A 22,802-nucleotide genomic window follows, 5' to 3' on the forward strand; every position below is an offset into this window, starting at 1 on the left:
GATACAGCGAAAGTTGCGTGAAGGGAATGCCCAAACCAGAAAGAAGAAGAAGGAACACAACGTGCACCGCACATAATTTTAAAAACATTCTTAAAAACTTGAATTATTGCAAAAGGAACAATATTGGAAAGCTAGACAATGAAGCTCAGCACCTACAACTTCCTTACCTCCATGGCCATTAAGGGTGTAAAGGTGGGGTTCCCCCTTAAACTAACGGTGAGTTGTAGAACTCCAAACACTTGCTATTGATTGTTTCATGGAACATTTGTTTTTTCGAAACAGATAAGCAAAAAAGAAGTGGTGGAGAGCGAGTTCAATCCTACTTTCGTGGAGCGAATCCTACCCAAGCTGGACTGGTCAGCGGTGTATGGGGCTGCACAGGTGGTGAGTGTTAAAGGGTATATTTAGAATATGCAGTGGGTAGTGGATACTGTACAGTTTTCAAATAGTTTTCAACACTTTTTAAAGCTAAGAAGATTTGAACACAATCTTAAAGTTACAACTAGCGACATTTTCAAACTTAAATAACTAATTTATCCAAGTCTAAACTAAATATAAAAAATGTCTGAACGGATGTATACATTTTTGTTTCCAAGAACTCCTAATAACTACCTCCCAAAATCATATCTTCCAGGCGGAACTCACAGAAGACATACCGGCTGTGCAACCGGAAAACATTGGCGAGAACGAGCTGCTCCTGCAGAAGCTGCACCACCTGCTCTTCGAGATCGACGTGCTCGAGGGTCAGCTGGAGTGCCCGGAAACAGGGCGGGTATTCCCCATCACCGATGGCATACCCAACATGCTCCTCAACGAGGACGAGGTCTAGATCCACCCAACCAATGCTTTTTGTACCATAATCCCCTCTCCAGAAACGCAGTACTATTAAGTAAGTTTGTTAGTTTTAAAGTCTGTTTATTTACGAGTTACTAAAAATAATTGGAGCTTGGATGGAATGTCTTTATTTTTGGGTCTTGAGATCTACGTACTCGTGGAGTGTTTGGGAGGGTTTCGGGGGAAGAGCAAAAACACTTTACGACACAAATAACTGGTAAGTCTGAACTTTTGAAGGGTGGTGCTTATCCATGTACTAAGATTAATCCCCTGTAGTTTGGCACTCTGGGGGAGATTCGAGTTGGGGAACTCCCGCCTAGTTGCATTTGATGTTGGGACTCTTGTTGCTGCCTTGGGCGTAAATGCTGCCCTTAGCCAACCCCGACTGGGCTCCTTTGCAAAGTTCCGAGTTTCCGCCCCTGGGCTTGTAGCTCCTTTCGGTCAAGAGACTTGCGTCTGGTCCTTGAGTGGCCTGCTTTTGGAGCAGCTTCGTATTGGGTCCATTCCAGGTGACGTAGTCAGCTCTGCAAGGAAAAATATGGTTTAAAAAAGTTATATTAAATCGTATTTTAAAAAGGATTACATTTAAAGATATTTTTGAAGATATTTAGAAATTTTCATATTTAAGAAGGTACTTACAGTAGAAGATTTTCATCTGCGCCCTTGCTTAGCTGAGAATTGGGTCCCAAACTAGCCATTCTTTCGATGATTGATTGAAACTCTGCCGATTCCGAACTGTTCGAGTTTCCAAAACCCGAGGAGTGTTGACGATGCCTGTGAGGGAAAGTTGATATGTACTTGAATATAATAAATTTAGAACCAGATTCAAAGATAGTATAAGCTTTAGGCATGCCAAAAAGAAAAACGAGTAAATAGGTTGTAAAGATTAGTTCAAAACTGGATTCCCTGCTACAGACCATGCGAAATCCCTGAAAAACGCATGCGCAAACGACTCAATCAGATTCAGATTCTACTTAGCGAAACGGTAACGGTATCGGGTTAGCGGGCATACTTCAGTGAATCGGTTTTGGTGCGAGCGCGACTTTCGAATGCTGCTGGCCTCCTCGCGATGGATGAGGAGTTGGACTGGGCCGACGAGGCCAGCGATGAAGACGTCATTGATGCGGAGTAGGAGGAGTAGGAGCTAGCATTCGAGGAGCCATGCAGGTAGCCGCCGATGCTGTAGTTATTGGTATCGCTGTGGCCATAATGGGTATAGCCGCTCTTGGCCAGGATGCCCTTGGTGGTCAGGCGCTCGTAGCTTTTCTGCCCGATGCGGGGTGATTGTGCGGGTGAGGCATATGAATGCGATGAGGATGCGCTCGATATGGATGACAGATGGGTCTCCAGCTTCTCCTCCACTGTGGGCGTTGGTGTGGGCGTGGCCTGGGCCAAAATGATCTGGGTGGTGAACGTCGATGGTGTGGTGACATTGATCGATGGCAGTATGTGGCGCTTGTGCGGTGGCTTCGGTTTGGATGAGGTGGTGGGCTCCACCACGGTGGGCAGGCTGGTTGATCGAGTGGCGCAAAGCAAGCGGACAGTGTGGATTTGATTTTTTTTCAATGTATTTTTTGGTTCGGGGATTTAGTCAGAGGCGGAGGCAGCAACAAAAGTTCACATAGAAAATAGGCAGTCGATTAACAAACGGATAAAGCAGCGGGCCAAAGAGAGAGAAGTGGTTGGGAAAAGCAGGTGGCAACGACCTTGATGGGTCGCATTTTCGAGGGGGTAAAGGTAAAGTCAAGGGGTACCTGTCTCCGGTGGCACCATCCACCTGCTCGGTTCCCGTCGTGGTCTTGGTCAGCTCCAGATGTTTGGTTTTCGAAGTTGCCGGCTTCTGGGCCCTCTGCTCATCCTCGTCCTGGACAATCTGCAGGATCTGGGTGGCCCGATCCTCGGCATAGTTAACCGACTCCAGGGCCATCAGAATAATGCGTTCGGCAATTTGTGGGTACTTCTCCTTGAGCAAAGTTTGCACTGAAAATATTATGTAATTGTTAGATGGTAGTCACTGAATCACTTGATCCACTTACTTTTTTTCTTTTCCTCCTCTGTGTACTCCTTGGGTCTCAGAGGAATGTGTACTGCACCCTGATCCGCGGGAGCCTGCTGCTCCTGGTTGAGTTCCGGGGGTCGATTGTTGGGCCTGTGCGGCTGCTGCATCTCGCGTTTTGTGTAGCCCAAGGAAATCAACTTCTCCGAGGCGAACTGCACATTATTATCCGCGTTTGCCAGGATATCCAAGAGCAGCTCTTCATCCGCCTTGGGAAATATATTCTTCATGTATCTATGGGGAATAGTGGGGTATTAATTCACAGTTACTCTTAGTATTAGTTACAAGCTTTAGTTTACAACATTTAGAGACATAGGTCTTTAAATGGGATATACATATATATATATACATATATACGTTTTGTACATAATGGTACATAAATATATTTAAATTCTAAAAAATAACCCCTTAACGAGATTGGATTTTTGTAAATGAAATGAAAGAAATAAATGGATTTTTTGTTGAGCGGACAACTCGCGGACAAATGAATAGAGGTGAAACTAAATAATTCTTCTTAAAAGATGGAATTGATAATAACAAAATCGAAGTGATTTTTCACTAAAAGGAAATCCCTGCGAACCTCAGTTTCATCTTGGGCGAGGAATGCGGCCTGGGCGAGCTGCGCCACAGGGGCGATCCGTGCAGAGCCGGCGGAACAGCCGAGCCCGGGGGCAGGACCCCCTGGTGGCCCCCCGAACCGCCTGGACCACCAGGACCGCTCTGCACGCTCACGAGACTACCGAAGCGTCCGCCGGGCAAGGGACTGGCCGTGCGCGAGGTGCGCCGACTAGCCACCGTGTCCGGACGACGTGCCGGTGGCGTCATGTAGAAGGCGGAGCTGCTGTGGAACAGATGCCTCTGCGAGGGCGGCGTCACGAAGGGACCGGGCATGGTCACCGGATGCTTCTCCACCTGCAGGGCACTGATGACGACCGCCTCGCTGTTATAGTAGCTGTGGGTTTTTGTGGGTTAGTAAGCGTGGTATTAGCGTTTAATCGTGTGGTTAGACGGTTAGGCGGGTGCAGTAAGCGGCGTAAGGCAGCGTGTGAGAAGACAGAGAGGTAAGTACGCAGATTAGTGGGGATTAGCTGAGTTGGCACAAAAGCTGGTCTGGAGTCCGCCGACAATGGCTTACCGCTTCAGCAGAAGGCGAATGTGATTCTCGCCCGCGGTGGGGAACATGTTCTGGATCTTGGTAACAACCGCATCCGTTTCCGCTTGGGTGGTGAACGAGGTCTCCTGGATGGTGGAGCGCCTTGAAAGGTTCGCACCCAAGCGAGCACGTTGGAAAGGCAAAGGTGAAGACATTTCCTGGGGGTGGAAAAGGAAAATATTAGGTGGGCTCTCATAAAACAAATATAATAAAAAATACTAAATACAATAATTAATTTTTTTATTATACTCTACACAGGATATTCACTATATTATACGTATGATGCATAAACATTTCATGTATCATTTTCAAAAAATACCATTGGGAAAATAATTAAAATAAATAAATTTTCTATTTCTGCTCTGGATATTAAAATCTATACTTGATTGACAGTTATGGTTTATTGTTCAACGTTTCTAGTAGTTTCTCCCCTTGAATCAATCTGCGACAAACTCACCAACTGTCCCCTGGAGGAGGCCGACAACAGTGGACTGGTGGAGACGTTGTGTAGCGTGGGATGCTGGCGCTCTTGGAAGGCCCGAATCGCGGTCAGATTGTTGCTGGGATGGACGTGGTACGGCGAGCTGTTGTGCGAGGTCTGCGGCTGACTGACCAACTGCTGCAAAGAACGGGGAATGCCAGGTGTCGTGTGCCATTATAAAATCAATAAAATGCAAAGTGCCGCAATCGGAATAATCGGCGGCGGAGGTTACCTGCAAGGCTATCGACTCCGTGGAGCAGCGCTCGTCCTGCAACTGCCTGTAACTGCGTCCGCGCGGATCCTCCAGCTGCATGGCCTTGGTCAGGTAGTTTATGTAATAGCTGGAAGGGTAGGAAGCATAAGTGGGGTGGCCAAATGGAAGATGAGCTTGCACGAAATCAAAGGCCATCAAATGACCTCCCATCCAGGGCCAATCGAAAGCTCCGGGATTCAGGCCAAGGGTGGGCTTATTTTAGCCGGCCGGTTGGTGGTGGATTGGATTCGCTTGGTTTGGGACTCTGGCCACATGTTGATGGTCCTCTGGGGAAGGCAGACAGGTAAAGGGTGCAGGGTGAGGGAGGAAGAGGAACCGCCTAAACCGAGACACGTGCCAAGTAGCTGCCAAAAGGCGGACGCACAGTCGTCATTTTCATCTCCGTTTGGCAGGCCATCGTGGCCCTTATTTTGGGATTGGGAATGGGGATGTACGGGGATGTGCATGGAAAGCTCGTCTCCGGCTGAGTGGCCTCTTGAATTAACGTATGACAGTCGTTGGGCTTGTTGCTTAATTGCACAAACCCTTTAAAACTGGGGGTTGGGCTATGCATATATGCTGGGTGTACATATATCAAAGACTAAGGAGAAGTTAAAGACCCCGCTGGCATCCGACGACGCGGAAGTGACACAATTTATGAAGCTGAAACGAGGCCAATTGGAGTGGTTAAGGAACCCCAAGTAGTCCGTGGAGAAATGGCTTCGTCCCATGAGGACTTTGGAATTTAAAGCAAGCCAAAGAATTTTATAAAAAAACGAATTTTTTTATGTGAAACTTTGTTATCTGGAGACTTAAGGTAATGGAATGGCTTTGAATTCTCTGGGTGGTAACTTTCAAGAAATAGGAATGTGATAACTTACTTAAGCCAACATGAATTATAATTTATAACTATAGTTTTTATGCATACTCTTTTGAATTTCACAAGTTATTACAAAAGGTTTAATTAACAAACCATTAAATTTACTTTGTCTCTTAGCAGAAGTCACATTTTCCATTAGAAAATATTAAATAATTAATTATATGTTAACTTATCTCTTTTTTAATTTACTTATTAAAAAATGTAAGAAAATCAAGTAATTGTATCAATTTTTTTATAGCGTACCAGGAGGCTGTTTAAAAATAACCATCAGCAAACCTTCAGAGAATTTCCCACCGTTAAAGCAGACATCGTGAACCTTCGCTGTACTTAAACTGGACACCCACCACCCACTTGGCATTTTAAACTCGTCGTGGCACCCACCACCCACTATCCTCCGCCCACCGAAGAGCCTCCCAAGGCAACGGTGGCACGCAAATTAATCAGTTGCCTCCCGTGGCAACCTATCAAACTTCTCCCCCTTTTAAGCGGCACATCTCTCAGTACAGTCCGCTTTTCACGACTTTGTGGTTAATGAATGCATAAATATTTATGACATCGGGCTATATTACACATGTATGCACAGGCAGCTCACCAATTTCCAGTTGTCTGATCGTATTTGCAGTCCCAGCCGGGCGGCATTTTCTGATATCCACCGGACTCGCTCATTTTCACCGCTCAAAAGCAGATACAGATACAGTTGCACTTGGCGATGCAAGATACTCCGAACGACTGTTGGTTTATGCTATTATTTTTACTGGCCGAATGTTTATGGACATTTAAAGTCGCATTCGCAGCTTGTTTGCCGACTGTCTGCAACCCCGAAAAAATTGGCAGCCAGGCAGTCAGGCAGCCAGGAGTGCCCTTGCTTATCCTGCGGAGCTTTGTAGTTGCCTTTGTCGGATGGTTCGGATTTGGGGGTTGTAACCACCCCCGGCGGCCAGGCAGCGGAGCTATTTTTGTTTACAAGGCAGTGCCAGCCGGGAAAAAGGAAAAGGGACCACAACACACATGAGGTGGCGTGCCTTCAGTGGAGGGCTTAACTACCCGGAACGGAATCGAATCGAACAGAGATGTCCAAGGGTTTCCCGGAATCGCGGAGCTATAGACAACCTCGCGAGCCAAGCTTTGAGCGTCAACTGAGGAAATCAGTGTCGGGCGTTGGAGCTTCAGATGCTGCGCCAAAAACCAAAGAGAGTCGCTTCAGAAAGCTGGAAGCCAGTGTTGCAAGCTACCCTTTGAAAGCTCTAAGCAACACTTTGATTCAGCTTTCAAATAAACCCGACTCACACAATTCAAATTCAGTTGCCAACCAATTATACTCTATATTTTGTCGCCTTGAAATAAACGTTCTATAAGATACACTAGCGATATGGCGGACGTTTTGGCGCGCATTACGCGCATTTCGGCCAACTACCTCGAGGAGATGGCGGAGGAGGTGCCACAGGGACCGCCCAAGCTGACCAGGGCCCAGAAGAAGGCCATGAAGAAGGAGGCCAAGCGACAGGCGAAGTTCGAGGAGACCCGCCTCATCATGCGTGTGGGCTTATAAATGTTTTCAGTACCATAGCAGGAAACAATGTTAACGTTTTTAAACAATTTAAATTACATAAATTAAAAATACGATTCGTGTCCATTATCAATTCCCATATATATGCCAAAAATTGATTAACTCAGATCACTCATTAAGTCCATGAGCGTCACCGAGGATCCCGAGGAGCTGCGAACTGCCATGCACGTGTCCAGCCCGAGTCAGCCCATGCCGCCCAAGCTCTTCGACACCAAGTGCCAGGAGTTCAGATCCAGGAAGGTCTTGAGATCGCCGACGGCGCACAAAGAAGCCAAATTCGAATCCCAAGCCATTTTAAACGAAGTCATCTTGGACATCTAAGAGCATAAGAGGTCACTTGTTTGTTTGCAGTGTATAAATATTATTTTAGATGATATTAAATTTTAAAATTATGTGCTCAACTCTAAAATCCTATCAGTAATTAATTACTCATACTTGTTGTTCCCAAAATATAGTGATATCAATCCCCCAAAAACAATCTTAAACCCAAATTTATCATCGAGCATTTTTCACTTTAATATTTAGGTATTTGATGAACACAACATGGATAAATTTGAGTGCCAAAAGCATATGTATATAGTATAACAGATAGTTTTCTAAAAATAAATTTAGACGTCCCTTTACTTATATTAAAAGTGCAAGCTGCAAGGCTTTACTCTACTTTATATTGCTAATTTACTAGAAGAATGTCATAAATCGTAAGAAATGTTTTTAGTTAATTATTTCAGACCTAGGACAGCCTTCTAGTAAACTAGAAATATTCTTTAAGTGCACTAGGATATGTAACAAACTATAAATCAGCACCAGCGTGAATCGAACTGTTGCGAATATCAATATTTCTTGCAGTGTAGCGTAACTTAGTGCTTTGGTCCGTCGAAATGCAGAAGCTTCTCCAGCATATGGCCTCGGGTGAGCTTGGCTCCTTAGTTTAGATCCTCCAGCACTTTCAAGTTTAGACAAAGCTCAGGGGCTTGATTTTGAGTTTCTCGGCCAGGTTAGCACAGGTCTTGAGCTGATTCTCCAGGTACTGGATGCCGCCGGCAGCATCGACATCGGCCATTCCGTTCCGCTCCTTGTCGCCGGCCAACAAGACGGGCTTGCTGGGATCGGTCTGTGAAAAGAAGTTATTAAATCCATTCGAATTAATTGCAAACATTATATTTAAGATTTAAAAATATATGAAATAACAATTATAGTAGTCTAAAAACGTTTAATAATAAGAAACATCTATGTAAAAGTATTAAACTTGGTTAGTAAACATATTATTGTATTAGATTATCTTGAGGTGAGTATTTTGATAAGATAACCAAGAGCGTGAGTTCCAAATGAAAGAAAACGTTGATCAAAATAAAGGGAGTTAAGATATGTTTGATACGATTAGGATATATTAAAAATAGTCGTTTCTTTAAGCTAAACTTCTTAATAAAATAAGAAATAAAATATATATATTCTCACCGGCGTAGCGCACCTCAAGCGGGCGTTGAAGTCAGTCATGCGCTCCTCGAAATTGGGGGCGAAGCGGTTGGGGTCCACGGCGATGAAGATCTGGCCGAGATCAGCGGCGGAGTCGGCGCCATCGTGGGTCCATTTGCGCACCTGTGTGGAGTAGTTGGCGCCGGACATGACGCCGGACAGGATGTCCACCATGGCGCCCAGGCCGTAGCCCTTGTAGCCCGAGGTCAGCTCGGACCCTCCCAGGGGCATCAGGCAGCCAGTGCTGAAGCCCAGCTCCGCATCGTTGGTCACAGCTCCGCTGGGATCCTGGGCCCAGCCGTCGGGCAGGGGAGCTCCCTTCCTGCGCTGGATCTCGATCTTGCCAACGGCCACGGCGGTGGTGGCCATGTCCAGCAGGAACTTGTCGCCATTGGTGGCGTTGGCGCCCAGGGACAAGGGGTTGGTGCCCAGGGCAGCCTCCTTGGCGCGCGTGGGAGCCATCAGGGGCGAGGTGTTGGTCATGGACATGCCCACCAGGCCCTGCTCCATGGCCCTGATGGCGTACCAGCCGGCCATGCCATAGTGATTGGACCCCTTGGCACACACCCAGCCAACGCCCACATTCTTGGCCTTCTTGATGGCCAGATCCATGCAGTAGTTGCCCACTACGGCGCCCAGGCCATTGAGACCATCCACCCAGGCGGTGGCCGGGGTTTCCTTCAGGATCTTGGGCACAGCGCCTCCGTCCGTGGAGTTGATGGCCAGGTCGTTGATGTACATCTCCAGGCGGTTCATGCCGTGGCTGAAGTGTCCCCGGTGGTCGGCGGCGACCAGGAGGTCCGCCTGGGCCTCGGCATGGGCCTGGGGCACCTTCACGGCCTTGAAGCAGTCGATCATGAAGCGGCGCGACTCGGCAACGGCCACGAGTTTCGGGGCGGCGAAGGACATGGTGTGGATCGCAATGGAATGGCTTCGTCCCATGAGGACTTTGGAATTTAAAGCAAGCCAAAGAAGAAGAAATCTTTTCGGTACCTAAAACGAATGTTTGTTATGTAAAATTTTGTTATCTGGAGACTTAAGTTTATGGAATGGCTTTGAATTCTCTGGTTGGTAACTTTTAAAGGAATAAAGGAATAACTTACTTAAGCCAACATGAATTATAATTTATAACTATAGTTTTTATGCATACTCTTTTGAATTTCACAAGTTATTACAAAAGGTTTAATTACCAAATGATTACATTTTACTTTGTCTCTTAGCAGAAGTCGCATTTTCCATTAAAAAATATAAAATAATTAACTATATGTTAACTTATCTCTTCTTTAATTTACTTCTTAAAAAATGTAAGAAAATCAATTAAACTATAATTTTCTTATCAATTTTTTTATAGTGTACCAAGAGGCTGTTTAAAAATAACCATCAGCAAACCTTCAGAGAATTTCCCCACCGTTAAAGCAGACATCATGAACCTTCGCTGTACTTAAACTGGACACCCACCACCCACTTGGCATTTTAAACTCGCCGTGTCAACACTTTGATTCAGCTTTCAAATAAACCCGACTCACACAATTCAAATTCAGTTGCCAACCAATTATACTCTATATTTTGTCGCCTTTGAATTAAACGTTCTATAAGATACACTAGCGATATGGCGGACGTTTTGGCGCGCATTACGCGCATTTCGGCCAACTACCTCGAGGAGATGGCGGAGGAGGTGCCACAGGGACCGCCCAAGCTGACCAGGGCCCAGAAGAAGGCCATGAAGAAGGAGGCCAAGCGACAGGCGAAGTTCGAGGAGACCCGCCTCATCATGCGTGTGGGTTTATAAATGTTTTCAGTACCATAGCAGGAAACAATCTTAACGTTTTTAAACAATTTAAATTACATAAATTAAAAATACGATTCGTGTCCGATATCAATTCCGATCTATATGCCAAAAATTGATTAAATCAGACCACTCATAAAAAAGTTATAAGCAAATAAAGATTTCCATCTGACAAAAACAGCCGATTTGCTGCATGCATATTTCCATCTCCCTTGCACTCCTAGCGGGGTTTAGCTTTATTCATTTTATTTTGCACTTTTTTAATATTCGAGGTACGAGGTCTATGTATATAAAAAAATATAGTTTGAAAACTTAAAACGGGGTTAAGAAATATTTATAAAGGTGTATTGTAAACCTATAAAGGACCTTTACTCGCTTTTCTCGTTATATTGGCCGCCAACTTATAAGGCCTACCCGTTATTCAAACCAATTTTTACAAAAGAAACTTTTAATATAAATGTATTATGCAGTCTGGTTAACCCAACACATTTTTTCCCAATCTTGATCTCCTGATCCTTTCAGGATGCCCTCATGCGCGAACTGGAGATGGGCAAGCGCATGGAGGACAAGGGCAACGAGGAGTGGCACGAGATGTGCCGCGAGATCAAGATCAAGGAGCTGAACGAGGAGATGACGGCGTGGGGCGAGCGCTCCGAGCGGAACATCCAGGCGAAGAACGACCACATCAAGATGCTGCTGGATGACATGGCGCAGACGCAGGACCAGCACGTGCGTTGCTACAGCAAGACTGTGGAGCTGATCGACCACATCCGCGACTGCTTCCACGTGATGTTGAACGGGGCGAGGAGCATGTACGACCAGCAGGCGGACGAGATGCTGCGCGACTACTACGAGGAAGTGCGCAGACGCACCGAGGAGGTGGATGCCATGAAACTGCACGCCGAGAACATCATCCATGCCACCAACATCACCACCAGGGACCAGATCAAGGAGGACTACAAAATCTATCTGGAGCAGCGCGACGACCGGGTGAACACCGAGATTGAGAACCGGTTTAAGATCCGGGATCAGATCGTCCGCCGGATGACGCACATGCAGCAGCAGCTCAACGACTTCGTGGAGTCGCTAAGGAGCACGGAATTGGATGCCCACAAGTACGAGAAGATCCACTGGCTGACGGAGCGCCAGGCGGCCTTCATGGAGGAGTCCCGGAAGCTGAACGCCGAGGAGTCCAAGTACATCAACATGCAGGCCGAGCTGCAGCGCGAAATGGTTCGCATGGATGTGGAGAACAACTCCACGCTGAATGACCTCCGCCTGGAGTTCCAGTACTTCACCAACGTGCGGAAGAAGATCGAGCTCAACCAGGAGATGGACCGCGAGATCACCCACGAGAAGCTGCGCATCCTCACCGGCGAGTGCTACGAACTGACCAAGGTGGGTCAAAATGGAGTTTCTTAAATTTAGATCCTACTTCACCAAAAATTAAAATCCTTATCTGATCCAAAGCAAATGGAAAAACATGTGAAGAGCGGGGAGCTACTTTTGGCCCTGTCGATCACCTGCAGGAAACTCCAGACCGAGGCGGAGAAGGTAATCCTGGGCGGCGAGGTCTTCGACGACACCCAGGTGGAGGTGGACGAGAGCTTCAAGCTGCAGACGCTCAACCTAAAGGACCACGTGGACATAAGCGAGGAGGAACTGGTGGAGCTGAACAAGAGCCTGAAGAACTTCTGGCGCCGCCAGGCGATGGCCGAGGCCCAGAACCTACTGATGCTGGAGGAGAAGCGTCGCCTCACCGAGGACAACCAACGCCTGATCAACTTCATTAAGTCCATGAGCGTCACCGAGGATCCCGAGGAGCTGCGAACTGCCATGCACGTGTCCAGCCCGAGTCAGCCCATGCCGCCCAAGCTCTTCGACACCAAGTGCCAGGAGTTCAGATCCAGGAAGGTCTTGAGATCGCCGACGGCGCACAAAGAAGCCAAATTCGAATCCCAAGCCATTTTAAACGAAGTCATCTTGGACATCTAAGAGCATAAGAGGTCACTTGTTTGTTTGCAGTGTATAAATATTATTTTAGATGATATTAAATTTGAAAATTATGTGCTCAACTCTAAAATCTTATCAGTAATTAATTACTCATGTTGTTCCCAAAATATAGTGATATCAATCCCCCAAAAACAATCTTAAACCCAAATTTGTCATCGAGCATTTTTCACTTTAATATTTAGGTATTTGATGAACACAACATGGATAAATTTGAGTGCCAAAAGCATATGTATATAGTATAACAGATAGTTTTCTAAAAAGAAATTTAGACGTCCCTTTACTTATATTAAAAGTGCAAGCTGCAAGTCTTTACTCTACTTTATATTGCTAATTTACTAGAAGAATGTCATAAATCGTAAGAAATGTTTTTAGTTAATTATTTCAGACCTAGGACAGCCTTCTAGTAAACTAGAAATATTCTTTAAGTGCACGGGGATATGTAACAAACTATAAATCAGCACCAGCGTGAATCGAACTGTTGCGAATATCAATATTTCTTGCAGTGTAGCGTAACTTAGTGCTTTGGTCCGTCGAAATGCAGAAGCTTCTCCAGCATATGGCCTCGGGTGAGCTTGGCTCCGTAGTTTAGATCCTCCAGTACTTTCCAGTTTAGACAAAGCTCAGGGGCTTGATTTTGAGTTTCTCGGCCAGGTTGGCACAGGTCTTGAGCTGATTCTCCAGGTACTGGATGCCGCCGGCAGCATCGACATCGGCCATTCCATTCCGCTCCTTGTCGCCGGCCAACAAGACGGGCTTGCTGGGATCGGTCTGTGAAAAGAAGTTATTAAATCCATTACAATTAATTGCAAACATTATATTTAAGATTTAAAAATACATGAAATAACAATTATATTAGTCTAAAATAGTTTAACAAGTTCTTTAAAGAGACATCTATGTAAAAGTATTAAACTTGGTTAGTAAACATATTATTTTCATAGATTATCTTGGGGTGAGTATTTTGAGTTCCAAATGAAAGAAAACGTTGAACAAAATAAAGGGAGTTAAGATATGTTTGATACGATTAGGATATATTAAAAATACTCGTATGTTTCTTTAAGCTAAACTTCTTAACAAAATAAAAAATAAAATGTATATATTCTCACCGGCGTAGCGCCCCTCAGGCGGGAGTTGAAGTCAGTCATGCGCTCCTCGAAGTTGGGGGCGAAGCAGTTGGGGTCCACGGCGATGAAGACCTGGCCGAGATCGGCGGCGGAGTCGGCGCCAGCGTGGGTCCACTTGCGCACCTGGGTGGAGTAGTTGGCGCCGGACATGACGCCGGACAGGATGTCCACCATGGCGCCCAGGCCGTAGCCCTTGTAGCCCGAGGTCAGCTCGGACCCTCCCAGGGGCATCAGGCAGCCAGTGCTGAAGCCCAGCTCCGCATCGTTGGTCACAGCTCCGCTGGGATCCTGGGCCCAGCCGTCGGGCAGGGGAGCTCCCTTCCTGCGCTGGATCTCGATCTTGCCAACGGCCACGGCGGTGGTGGCCATGTCCAGCAGGAACTTGTCGCCATTGGTGGCGTTGGCGCCCAGGGACAAGGGGTTGGTGCCCAGGGCAGCCTCCTTGGCGCGCGTGGGAGCCATCAGGGGCGAGGTGTTGGTCATGGACATGCCCACCAGGCCCTGCTCCATGGCCCTGATGGCGTACCAGCCGGCCATGCCATAGTGATTGGACCCCTTGGCACACACCCAGCCAACGCCCACATTCTTGGCCTTCTTGATGGCCAGATCCATGCAGTAGTTGCCCACTACGGCGCCCAGGCCATTGAGACCATCCACCCAGGCGGTGGCCGGGGTTTCCTTCAGGATCTTGGGCACAGCGCCTCCGTCCGTGGAGTTGATGGCCAGGTCGTTGATGTACATCTCCAGGCGGTTCATGCCGTGGCTGAAGTGTCCTCGGTGGTCGGCGGCGACCAGGAGGTCCGCCTGGGCCTCGGCATGGGCCTGGGGCACCTTCACGGCCTTGAAGCAGTCGATCATGAAGCGGCGCGACTCGGCAACGGCCACGAGTTTCGGGGCGGCGGAGGACATGGTGCGGATCGCAGTGGAAAAGTCTGAAAGGGGTGGTGGCTTCACTTTAGAACTTGGAGGTGTCTATTCCTATTCCGGTTCCCAGAGCGGAACGTGTGCTTGCGGGTACGCGGCGTATGAGCGACTGGAGGCGAGAGCCATTCCAATGGTCTCAGGCGACCGAGGCGAACTTCTAATTGTTCTGGCAATCTCTCACCCATACCAAAAAACAGAAACCCTAAGCGGTTGGAAACAGCCCGAAGGGGCTCTATATGCCCGCTCTATCTGCCATTGTTTATTCGTTCTTTTTGGCAAACCCGAAATTCTCGAGGCGAGTATGCTTATCAGCATTATGTTAGTCGGGTTTCGGTTTCTACTGGCTTTTCGGGGGTTTCTCTACCTGATATTATACAAAGTATATGCTATATAGTGGGATCGCAATCTCTCAGAACTGTCTAGCGCGTGTAACGTGTTTATATTTCTCAGTTCTTATTTTTCGGTTCTGCCTCTTTATTTTTGCTATTATAGGGGGCTCGCAAGTCTATATACAAGCATTATTTATTCGTTCGCTGCTTATTTATTATTTGTGCGCGAGTATTTCAAGTTATTTGCGTTGAGTGTGTGTGGGCAGAGTATCTGTGTGTGCCTGGTAATGACCTTGAACTTGTGGAAATCGTTTCTGTGCTGTGAAATTTATGCGTTGAATGAGAGGCAAGTGATCGAGTTGAAGGAAAAGTGGGGGTCTAGGGCATTTCAATTTGAGTTCATTTACTTGGTGGGTGGTGGGGAGAGTGGCAGGGGGCTGATGGGCGTGTTTCCATCTGAGCCCTGTAATTTTGTTGACCTTACACAACGAAAGCGAGGGTGACAGATGGGCACATGGCACTCACATAAGCCCACTGCTAACACCCAATTAAGTTGATGGGTTTACGGGCTTTATCTTATCGGACACAGTCAGACCACTCGAAAAAATTGAAGTGGGGGAAGAATGAAGTATGGGATACAGAATACAAATTCATTTTCAAGGGAATTATGCTTTAGTTTTTGTATTTATTAGGTTGTTAGGGAGCACAATTACAAAATTGATTTGCCTACCAAACCACTCGTAAAAATAATCAGCTGTGAGATATTAGTTGTTTAATTAGGCAAGGAAATTTTAATAAACAATTGAAAAAATACTATTCAAATTAATTAAAAATGTATTGCCCAATGTTTATTTCATTTAAACTAAGCACCCTCAAACGTACGCTTCCTTCTTATTAACCCCCTTCTAGAACATTTCAAGGTCTATTTCTCAACAAAGCCTGACTCAGTTTTGCGTTTTAAATTGATCGAAAACGACTTTGTTGACTATGATGATGAAATAAAAATAGCCAACGCCCCATCTGTTAATTGTTAAATATTTTGACAGATCTTAGAGGGTTTCTCTCTGCTCTACCCACTTATCTTATCAGGCTTAGCCCCTAGTCCAAAATGTATTTGTAGAGCCTCGGGGGTCTGGCACCTAATCAATCTGGAGTGGACGAGTGCATTAAGTAATAACAACAAACAACAACTGTTGGACTTAGGTAAACAAGTTTTATGACCGATTCGCTGCGCTCATTAACACCTTTTTTGAGTAATGGCAGAAAAATGATCGATCCGCGCTTTAGCAGCGGGTGTTAGAGCGATGAAAAGGCAATTGAAATGAAACCAGTTCTTAAATTGCTTTTAATTTTGCAACAGAAGGAAGAGTAAGTGCTTAATGACCTTTCAATGAGGCAATCAAAATGTGATTAGTAAGAATTGCAAGGCAGACCAAGGGACGCCTCCAATCTCATTTATTTGTTTGTTTTTATCGTTAGACCGTCCCCCTTTCTTATAAAATCGCCACTTTTTCGCCAGACTGTGTTTTTATTTGGGCTTTGCTTGGTTGTCAAAAGCGATACATTTGTTTTAATTATAAACGTCTATAGAAATTCGTTAGCGCGGCGTGTGGGAGTCATTATGAGAAAATTTTGCCAAAAACCTGCTGTATTATCGAAAGAGTGAGGAAGGGGAAAAGTAGCAGACGAAATTTTAAAAAGGCCAAGTATTAGCAGTTTAAGAAGATTAAAAAGCGGACTACCTCTACCGAGAAAGATCTTTAATAAGATATTAAAACTGTGTGATTTGCAAATTAATCATTATTAGTTTGTTTCCTGTGCGATTTTCTGGAAAATTTGTATCATTGTTTACTTTTTTATAAATTCAAAGGTGCAATTTAGTGGGCTTTTTATAGTCTTTGGGTATGATACGATTTCCAAATATAATATAAGCCATCTGCATCTATAGTCATATTTAATAATTTCAATTTCCTTGAAAGTGATGGGAAGAAAGTTTTAAGTAAGAGCTAAGATTTTAGTTTAAATGAAAAAAGTCAGGTTTTTTGGCTTAAAAGATACGATTAATGCTGAGTTTTGGTATGAGTTCTGAACTTTTGTTGGTACTTAAAAAAGAATTGATTAACGATTTTCTTGTCATTAACATTAGGATTATTATTGTTTGGCCAGCTGAGAACTATTTATTTTTCTGTAATTACTAAAGTCCTTTTGTCTTCTATTAACTTTATTTGGAGTTGTATCTGATGTCTTCTAGTGCGTGATTCAGATTCAAGAATCTGCTGCCGCTTCATATATCAACAATTGCACGCGCAATTTGCATAAATCGTGTTTTGAACTCACCGCTGATGGCATTAGCATGCGCGTTTGGCGCCTGCGCAGCTGCTGTGGCCTGTGTTGCTGTTGCTTTGCCGGCCAAAAGTGCAGCATGTCGCCCACCAGTGTGGCAGTGCAGTTGGCGCCTTTGAAGTGGCGGCGCAAACCTCCAATTGGCCGAGCGAGGGGGGGCGTGGGCATCGCGAGCAGCGCAGCTGACCGACGCAAGAGATCGCCGGAGCAATGTCAACGCAGTCATGTCGGCAAATAAGGTGAGGTAGCGCAAAAAAGGGTAACCAAAACAGAAGCGAAGAGAAGGGGAGAGCGAGAACCCGCGAAGCGCGACCACAAGTCTGCTACGTAATATATCACGTATACGTAAGCGAGCGCGCGAGAGAGCGAGAGCGGGGAGCGGACTCAGAATCCAATCAGCTGATGGCACTGCCGTGAGCTTTGCTTTTCGCCTGCACTTTTTAGTTATTCTCTAATTCTCAAGTGACTCACAACGCTTCTCTTATTTCTCGGGGAGATTTACTCGCGCGCGGGATTAATTGCCCAGATAAATAGAACAGAACCAAAACACTGGCGGCCAGTCAACTAACCAAATCACTACTACGTAAAGTATTTAAATCAACTAACAATCAGACACGCAATTTACGTAATTAGCACAACAAACAAAACAACAGCAACAACAACAACAGCCACCAGCGCCAATTGGCACGCCAACTTCCAATCAGAGCTATGCTACGGAGCTATATAGTAGTATGCTGTAGCTCTGCGGATCGGGCGTCTTTATCGTGCGAGGCGACAGTCTGAACTGCCGTGAACTGGCATCGCTCGCAGCTATCGCTTTTCCACACAAGGTGCCCCATCGGGTGGAAAAGCGAAATCGGAATTTAAATATATAACAATTCGGTTCAAAGCTGCCGCGTGACATGCGTATTAAAAGAGTAAGGAAGGGGGAAAGTGGTCTGCTTTATAAGGCAAAAGTTTCATAATTCAGTTCCTATAAATCCGAGTTTTCGTTGTGAAATACGTGTATTTTAAAGCATCAACAATTGGTTTTTTGTGGCTGCTTTTCTTTGATTTTTCTCTTTTGCGAAAAGCTGCAAAAACATAGGTGGGTGTCTTGGATGACGTAGTGACCCTAAGCCAAGACATACACCCACGCAGTTCACAATGTTTTTCAAATTCCAATATTGTTTAATATTATTATTATTATTATTGGCATTTACAAATAATGGTGCTATCAGCTTAGATATTTAATTAATTCGTCATTTTCAACACGTTTTGGGAATCAACATTCCCAGCGACACTAAACATTAGTATTTATTAAACCATTTCCGAATAAATCAAATATATTTATGGTCATAAAAAACTTGAAGATATCTTTAAGGAAAAAATTCCAGACCAATCTAAATCAAACGTTTTTTTATGTGAATAAATAACCTTGTTGAATGATCCACTTCAAAATAAACCTGATATTGAAACGTAAAAGGCATTTTAAACCTCACAGTGATTAAACAAAATTATTTTTAAATATATTGCTACAATAACATGATCTAAGTAGTAAGCACAGGGGAATTTCGCATAACCACATTTTGCGTAAATTGAAATGCAAATATTTTGTATGGAATAACTGAAAAAAGGGATACTAAATAAGTCATTGGCTTATTTTAGCCACCTCTGCGTTCCTTTATAAGTGCTATTTTATTAACTAGAAAAGCAAATATTTTCCTTTCGATACGAGTAAACAATCGCGAAAATGTAAATTCGTTATCTCATACTGAATCGAAGCTGTTGTTGCTCTGCTGCCTGTTTTGTTTGTTTTAGAATACAACTTGTCACTTAATATGGGTATTTGTTTGGTGTTTGTACCTGTGTTTATATTTCATTTCACCTGCCGCTCAATTATCGAATAATTTAAGTCATATTTATATATTTATACATGCAAACGCTAGTCGGTCGACTGCCCCTATTTAGCACTTGGGCGCCGATTACCTTTGACAGCGGCCCACGCACCTACCTTTCGCATAGGGTAATGCCTATACAGGTGCTCCGATCAATAACGATCCGTCGTCATTAATCTATAGAGCGCTATCAAAGGCTGCACAGGTTCTTAATTGGCTGTTACAGCGGCTTCGACGATTTTGGGCGATGCCAAGTCGACTTGTCGCCGAAAACAAACAAACAACGCGGTATCAGCTAACACTTACTAGCACATGTATGTCATCATCACCGCCATCATCATCGTCATTATGACTCAGTGGATCGTCATGCCTGGTGGTGGATTTTACACTGGAAAAATAAATTCCCCTTTGAGAAGTTCTCGTTTAAATAAAAAGATTAACAGGAGTAGTATGAAACCTATACGATGTCTATTTTTGATTTATTTAAAAAAAAATTCTGTCTTATAAAATCAGCTTTGAAAATCTTTTTTGCAACTTTAAAGTGTTTGTTAAAAATCTAATTAAATTATTAAAACCGTATGGATTCTATAAAAATATATCACTTTAATATATTTTTTAATCAGAAATATTTAAAATTGTATTTTTAAAACATTTTGAACGTTCACGTTTTTTGTAAGTTGTCCGATACTTATTAAAAAAAATTATCCATAAAAATAAGGTAAAGATAACTTAAAGCTACAATATTTTTTTTTCTATTTGTTTTTATTTTAAGATCAAATAAAAATCTAAACCGCTTAGAGTCTACACTAGGAACTGTCCAATTTGGCAATAAAGACCGCACAAGAGAGATAAGATAATTTTTCTAATATCGCAAATGAGGCAATCAGATGTAAATTGGTTTGAATTCTACTCATTATTAAGTGGAAAATTATGGTATTTTTTCACGTGCAATCATTAATTTTTGGAGCCCCTGCGGCGGCGCCTCTGGGCGAAATGTTGTCACTGGGGCTCGAAGATTCTCGCTGGGCTTTCGCCCGGCACGTCGCTTCGCCCAATACCATCCCAACCCAATCCCCGAGAGCCCACAGCGCGCATTCCGCTGCAGACCGCCGGCCGAGGCAGTCGATTCATTAATAACCTCCACGGAATTGGGAGTGGGAAATCCGCGAGTCCGGCCAAAACAAACAAGCTACCAACTAGCCGCTAACTGTTTGGAAGTCCCGAGCCAAATCGCGTCCGCTAATTGCTTTGTTTTCATTCTGGTTTTACTGTGCAGTCCGAGGGCAAGCCTGAAACCAGAGTCAAAACCGTTCCGAAGCCGAAAAAGTTTTTATCGCGAGTTTCGACCTCGACGTGAAAGTTTCCACCGCTGCGTGCACGTAAGTACGAAAATCATTTTTGGCATTGGGGCGTCTGCGCTTCGGTCTCGGTTGGCAATCAGAATAATTTCCGCCTAATTGCAGTTGATATACACAGCGCACACATGGCGAATGTGAGGATAGTGGAGTCCAAGCTGGACATATTCCAGGCCCCGCAGAGCCATGCCCTGGCCCATGCCGTGGAGTCGTCCTTTGTGGCGGAGCGGGGATCGCTGGCGTGGCAGTTCGCCCTGATCTACGGGGATGTGGACGAGCTCAGGCAGCGGAGGGTGGCCCGGGGAAACTGCGCTGTGCTGGAGCACAACTCCCGGTTCATATACTATCTGGTCACCAAAGCGAATCTCTACGAGGCCAGCACTTACGACGACGTCCAGGCAGCTCTGATCTGTATGCGGGAACATATGGTGAGTTTTTTTGGTTGGGTAGTAGTGAAGGTCTTCGAGGCGGGGTGGGGGTTTCCCCGAAAAAAACAAGTGACATTTCCCCCAAAGAGTAACCGCACTTCCACGCTCGGGAAACTGGTTTCTTGGCCACTGCCTTCGTCAATTTACAGTTAATTTATTTGTACTTTGAGATACAGTGAATATCTCAAAACAGTTTCCCCCCTTTGTGATCAGAATCTTAAACATTTTATTTGAATTAAAATGTTGAGTCGCAAAGTGATTCAAGGAAATTTGCATACAGTTAATTTATTTGAACTTTGGGGTACAGTAGCCATCAGTAAATCGGTGCTCCCATCCTAATTGTAATTTTTTTGAAGAGAAATATTTATCTTGGCTTATGGTAATTGGCAGAGGAGAAAGTAAAGTCAGTTCCCTGATCTTTGTTCATTATTTTTTTGTTGGACTTTATTTGTGACACAGTTTGTAAGTAAGCAGAAAAGGTAAAATGTTTAATTACATATTAAATCATTCTTATCTATTTTAATGAGTTTGCATTAAATAATAACCCGTTTTTAAATACTTTTGACTCAGATAGAATTAAAATCTCTACATTGTTCAAAAGTTTATTCGGATTGCTATTCTTATAAAGACAAGGAGATTTAAATAATAATTTTTGGGCTAACTTATCAGTTAGCATATGTATAAAATATCTAATGAATTCTTAGAATTCTGTTTCAATAAGATAATTTCGATAAGGCCAATTTGTTAAAATTCGTGTTAGCCAATACTCACTGTTCTGTCTTTCCAGCGCAACCACGAGATCACCAAAGTGGCCATGCCCCGGATCTGCTGCGACAAAGACGGCCTCGAGTGGCGGCAAGTGAAGCGTCTGGTGCAGCAAACCTTCTCCCAGAGCGAGTACCCCATTGAGATACTCATCTGTGAGCACGAAGACATGTCCAAGGAGGTGAGTCATCTACGATGCGCACAAGAACATTTAAAACCCATCCAGTTGATACGCAGCTGGCTGCTCCCAAGTGTCAGATTACGGAGGCCAGGGGAAATCTATTCAGTGCCCCGGAAAACTACGCTTTGGTGCACTCTGTCAGTGCGGATTTCGCCATGTGCGCGGGACTGAATCTGCAGTTCCGCTGCAAGTTCGGCCATGTGGATGAGCTGAAGCGCCAGAATAGGCACACCGGAAACGTGGCAGTCCTGGAGCAGGATGGTCGCTTTATCTACAATCTGATAACCAAGGAGCGGAGCCATGAGAAGTGCACCTACACTGCTCTTTACTATGCCCTGCTGGCCATGCGGGAACATATGGTGAGGAGGATCAGCTTTACGCATATAAGAAATCTTTTTAAATCCCTTTGGAATCCACCTTTGCAGAGGGAGCATGGCGTGTCCAAGTTGGCCATTCCCCGACTTGGCTGCGGCATCGATCGCCTGGATTGGCTGCGCGTGCGCAGTCTCCTGGATCTGGTCTTTGCCGAGGATACCGTGGACATCATAGCCTTCTTCTACACTCCACCCCAAATGGTCAAGGACACGCTGAACGTGGTTTGTCCCACCTGCAGGCACATGAAGACCATCCAATTGCCATCGAGGTCCGTCAGCGGATCAAGGCAATCGCTTCATCGCGAAAAGACTCCATTCTAAATGTTCTAAATCCAATGAGGAAACACTGTACATAGCACCCGAAACGGTTTACTTGGGACTTGTGGCACCGAATGCACCAAATACTTATATAGCTGTTAAGAACATACACCTAAGAGCTTTCATGGCACGCAAGATTTATATTTTTGGGGTATTTATACTATATTTAATGTTTTAATAAACGAAATAAACCCTTAGATAGGGTATTAACCAATGATGGGAGTTTTAAATGATAAAATAGAGTGGAGATTTTTGTGGGACTCCGTAGTATATGTAATCTAGTGATTGTGA

The 22,802-nt window shown here is 44.8% G+C and overlaps 6 protein-coding genes across 12 annotated transcripts; 3 read left to right on the plus strand and 3 right to left on the minus strand.

Annotated features, from left to right (window-relative positions):
* Positions 1–20: 20 nt before the first annotated feature.
* LOC108028704 (multifunctional methyltransferase subunit TRM112-like protein) lies at positions 21–951 on the plus strand. The gene is made up of 3 exons (XM_017100653.3): positions 21–216; positions 283–384; positions 635–951. Exons 1-3 carry the CDS (start codon positions 139–141, stop codon positions 827–829), a joined length of 375 nt encoding a protein of 124 aa, XP_016956142.1. The 5' UTR covers positions 21–138; the 3' UTR covers positions 830–951.
* On the minus strand, positions 891–6,777 carry LOC108028701 (uncharacterized). 5 transcript variants are annotated; one of them, XM_017100649.3, is made up of 10 exons: positions 6,250–6,777; positions 4,757–4,865; positions 4,501–4,659; positions 4,026–4,201; positions 3,471–3,842; positions 2,871–3,124; positions 2,589–2,814; positions 1,847–2,344; positions 1,474–1,608; positions 891–1,358 (listed from the first exon to the last, which is right to left on the minus strand). In XM_017100649.3, exons 1-10 carry the CDS (start codon positions 6,321–6,323, stop codon positions 1,151–1,153), a joined length of 2,211 nt encoding a protein of 736 aa, XP_016956138.1. In that variant the 5' UTR covers positions 6,324–6,777; the 3' UTR covers positions 891–1,150. The 5 variants fall into 5 exon arrangements, with proteins under 5 accessions (XP_016956138.1, XP_016956137.1, XP_050742538.1 ...); XM_017100648.3 differs by having other exon boundaries at positions 4,501–4,662; XM_050886581.1 differs by lacking the exon at positions 3,471–3,842 and having other exon boundaries at positions 4,501–4,662.
* A 146-nt stretch (positions 6,778–6,923) lies between these two features.
* On the plus strand, positions 6,924–12,558 carry LOC108028250 (myosin-9). 2 transcript variants are annotated; one of them, XM_050886582.1, is made up of 3 exons: positions 6,924–7,194; positions 11,006–11,881; positions 11,954–12,558. In XM_050886582.1, exons 1-3 carry the CDS (start codon positions 7,027–7,029, stop codon positions 12,476–12,478), a joined length of 1,569 nt encoding a protein of 522 aa, XP_050742539.1. In that variant the 5' UTR covers positions 6,924–7,026; the 3' UTR covers positions 12,479–12,558. The 2 variants fall into 2 exon arrangements, with proteins under 2 accessions (XP_050742539.1, XP_016955421.1); XM_017099932.3 differs by lacking the exon at positions 6,924–7,194 and adding an exon at positions 10,192–10,474.
* Positions 7,713–9,756, minus strand: LOC108028003 (uncharacterized oxidoreductase YjmC-like). The gene is made up of 2 exons (XM_044094909.2): positions 8,680–9,756; positions 7,713–8,335 (listed from the first exon to the last, which is right to left on the minus strand). The coding sequence occupies exons 1-2, from the start codon at positions 9,637–9,639 to the stop codon at positions 8,177–8,179; spliced, it is 1,119 nt and encodes a 372-aa protein (XP_043950844.1). The 5' UTR covers positions 9,640–9,756; the 3' UTR covers positions 7,713–8,176.
* Positions 12,559–12,644: 86 nt separating the features above from the next.
* LOC108028252 (uncharacterized oxidoreductase YjmC) lies at positions 12,645–17,611 on the minus strand. The gene is made up of 3 exons (XM_017099935.3): positions 17,208–17,611; positions 13,600–14,549; positions 12,645–13,264 (listed from the first exon to the last, which is right to left on the minus strand). The coding sequence occupies exons 1-3, from the start codon at positions 17,437–17,439 to the stop codon at positions 13,106–13,108; spliced, it is 1,341 nt and encodes a 446-aa protein (XP_016955424.2). The 5' UTR covers positions 17,440–17,611; the 3' UTR covers positions 12,645–13,105.
* A 55-nt stretch (positions 17,612–17,666) lies between these two features.
* Positions 17,667–22,725, plus strand: LOC108028253 (uncharacterized). 2 transcript variants are annotated; one of them, XM_017099937.2, is made up of 6 exons: positions 17,667–17,796; positions 20,367–20,469; positions 20,554–20,873; positions 21,661–21,819; positions 21,876–22,178; positions 22,245–22,725. In XM_017099937.2, the coding sequence occupies exons 3-6, from the start codon at positions 20,574–20,576 to the stop codon at positions 22,512–22,514; spliced, it is 1,032 nt and encodes a 343-aa protein (XP_016955426.1). In that variant the 5' UTR covers positions 17,667–17,796; positions 20,367–20,469; positions 20,554–20,573; the 3' UTR covers positions 22,515–22,725. The 2 variants fall into 2 exon arrangements, with proteins under 2 accessions (XP_016955426.1, XP_043950845.1); XM_044094910.2 differs by having other exon boundaries at positions 17,697–17,801.
* Positions 22,726–22,802: the final 77 nt, after the last annotated feature.

The sequence above is a fragment of the Drosophila biarmipes genome, chromosome 3L (assembly GCF_025231255.1).
Source record: "Drosophila biarmipes strain raj3 chromosome 3L, RU_DBia_V1.1, whole genome shotgun sequence".
In the NCBI taxonomy this organism is placed as follows: Eukaryota; Metazoa; Arthropoda; class Insecta; order Diptera; family Drosophilidae; genus Drosophila; species Drosophila biarmipes.

Coding starts and splice junctions, on each gene's coding strand:
- LOC108028704 (XM_017100653.3), top strand. CDS start 139: ATGAAGCTCAGCACCTACAACTTCCTTACCTCCATGGCCATTAAGGGT. Junction 217..282: donor GGTTCCCCCTTAAACTAACG/GTGAGTTGTAGA, acceptor TTTTCGAAACAG/ATAAGCAAAAAAGAAGTGGT. Junction 385..634: donor TGTATGGGGCTGCACAGGTG/GTGAGTGTTAAA, acceptor CATATCTTCCAG/GCGGAACTCACAGAAGACAT.
- LOC108028701 (XM_017100648.3), bottom strand. CDS start 6,323: ATGAGCGAGTCCGGTGGATATCAGAAAATGCCGCCCGGCTGGGACTGC. Junction 3,843..4,025: donor ATTCGCCTTCTGCTGAAGCG/GTAAGCCATTGT, acceptor AAAAACCCACAG/CTACTATAACAGCGAGGCGG. Junction 1,359..1,473: donor GCAGATGAAAATCTTCTACT/GTAAGTACCTTC, acceptor TTTTCCTTGCAG/AGCTGACTACGTCACCTGGA.
- LOC108028250 (XM_050886582.1), top strand. CDS start 7,027: ATGGCGGACGTTTTGGCGCGCATTACGCGCATTTCGGCCAACTACCTC. Junction 7,195..11,005: donor AGACCCGCCTCATCATGCGT/GTGGGCTTATAA, acceptor TGATCCTTTCAG/GATGCCCTCATGCGCGAACT. Junction 11,882..11,953: donor AGTGCTACGAACTGACCAAG/GTGGGTCAAAAT, acceptor TCTGATCCAAAG/CAAATGGAAAAACATGTGAA.
- LOC108028003 (XM_044094909.2), bottom strand. CDS start 9,639: ATGGGACGAAGCCATTCCATTGCGATCCACACCATGTCCTTCGCCGCC. Junction 8,336..8,679: donor GCTTGAGGTGCGCTACGCCG/GTGAGAATATAT, acceptor TTCTTTTCACAG/ACCGATCCCAGCAAGCCCGT.
- LOC108028252 (XM_017099935.3), bottom strand. CDS start 17,439: ATGACTGCGTTGACATTGCTCCGGCGATCTCTTGCGTCGGTCAGCTGC. Junction 14,550..17,207: donor GCATGCTAATGCCATCAGCG/GTGAGTTCAAAA, acceptor CACCCCTTTCAG/ACTTTTCCACTGCGATCCGC. Junction 13,265..13,599: donor GCCTGAGGGGCGCTACGCCG/GTGAGAATATAT, acceptor TTCTTTTCACAG/ACCGATCCCAGCAAGCCCGT.
- LOC108028253 (XM_017099937.2), top strand. CDS start 20,574: ATGGCGAATGTGAGGATAGTGGAGTCCAAGCTGGACATATTCCAGGCC. Junction 21,820..21,875: donor ACGAAGACATGTCCAAGGAG/GTGAGTCATCTA, acceptor GTTGATACGCAG/CTGGCTGCTCCCAAGTGTCA. Junction 22,179..22,244: donor TGGCCATGCGGGAACATATG/GTGAGGAGGATC, acceptor CCACCTTTGCAG/AGGGAGCATGGCGTGTCCAA.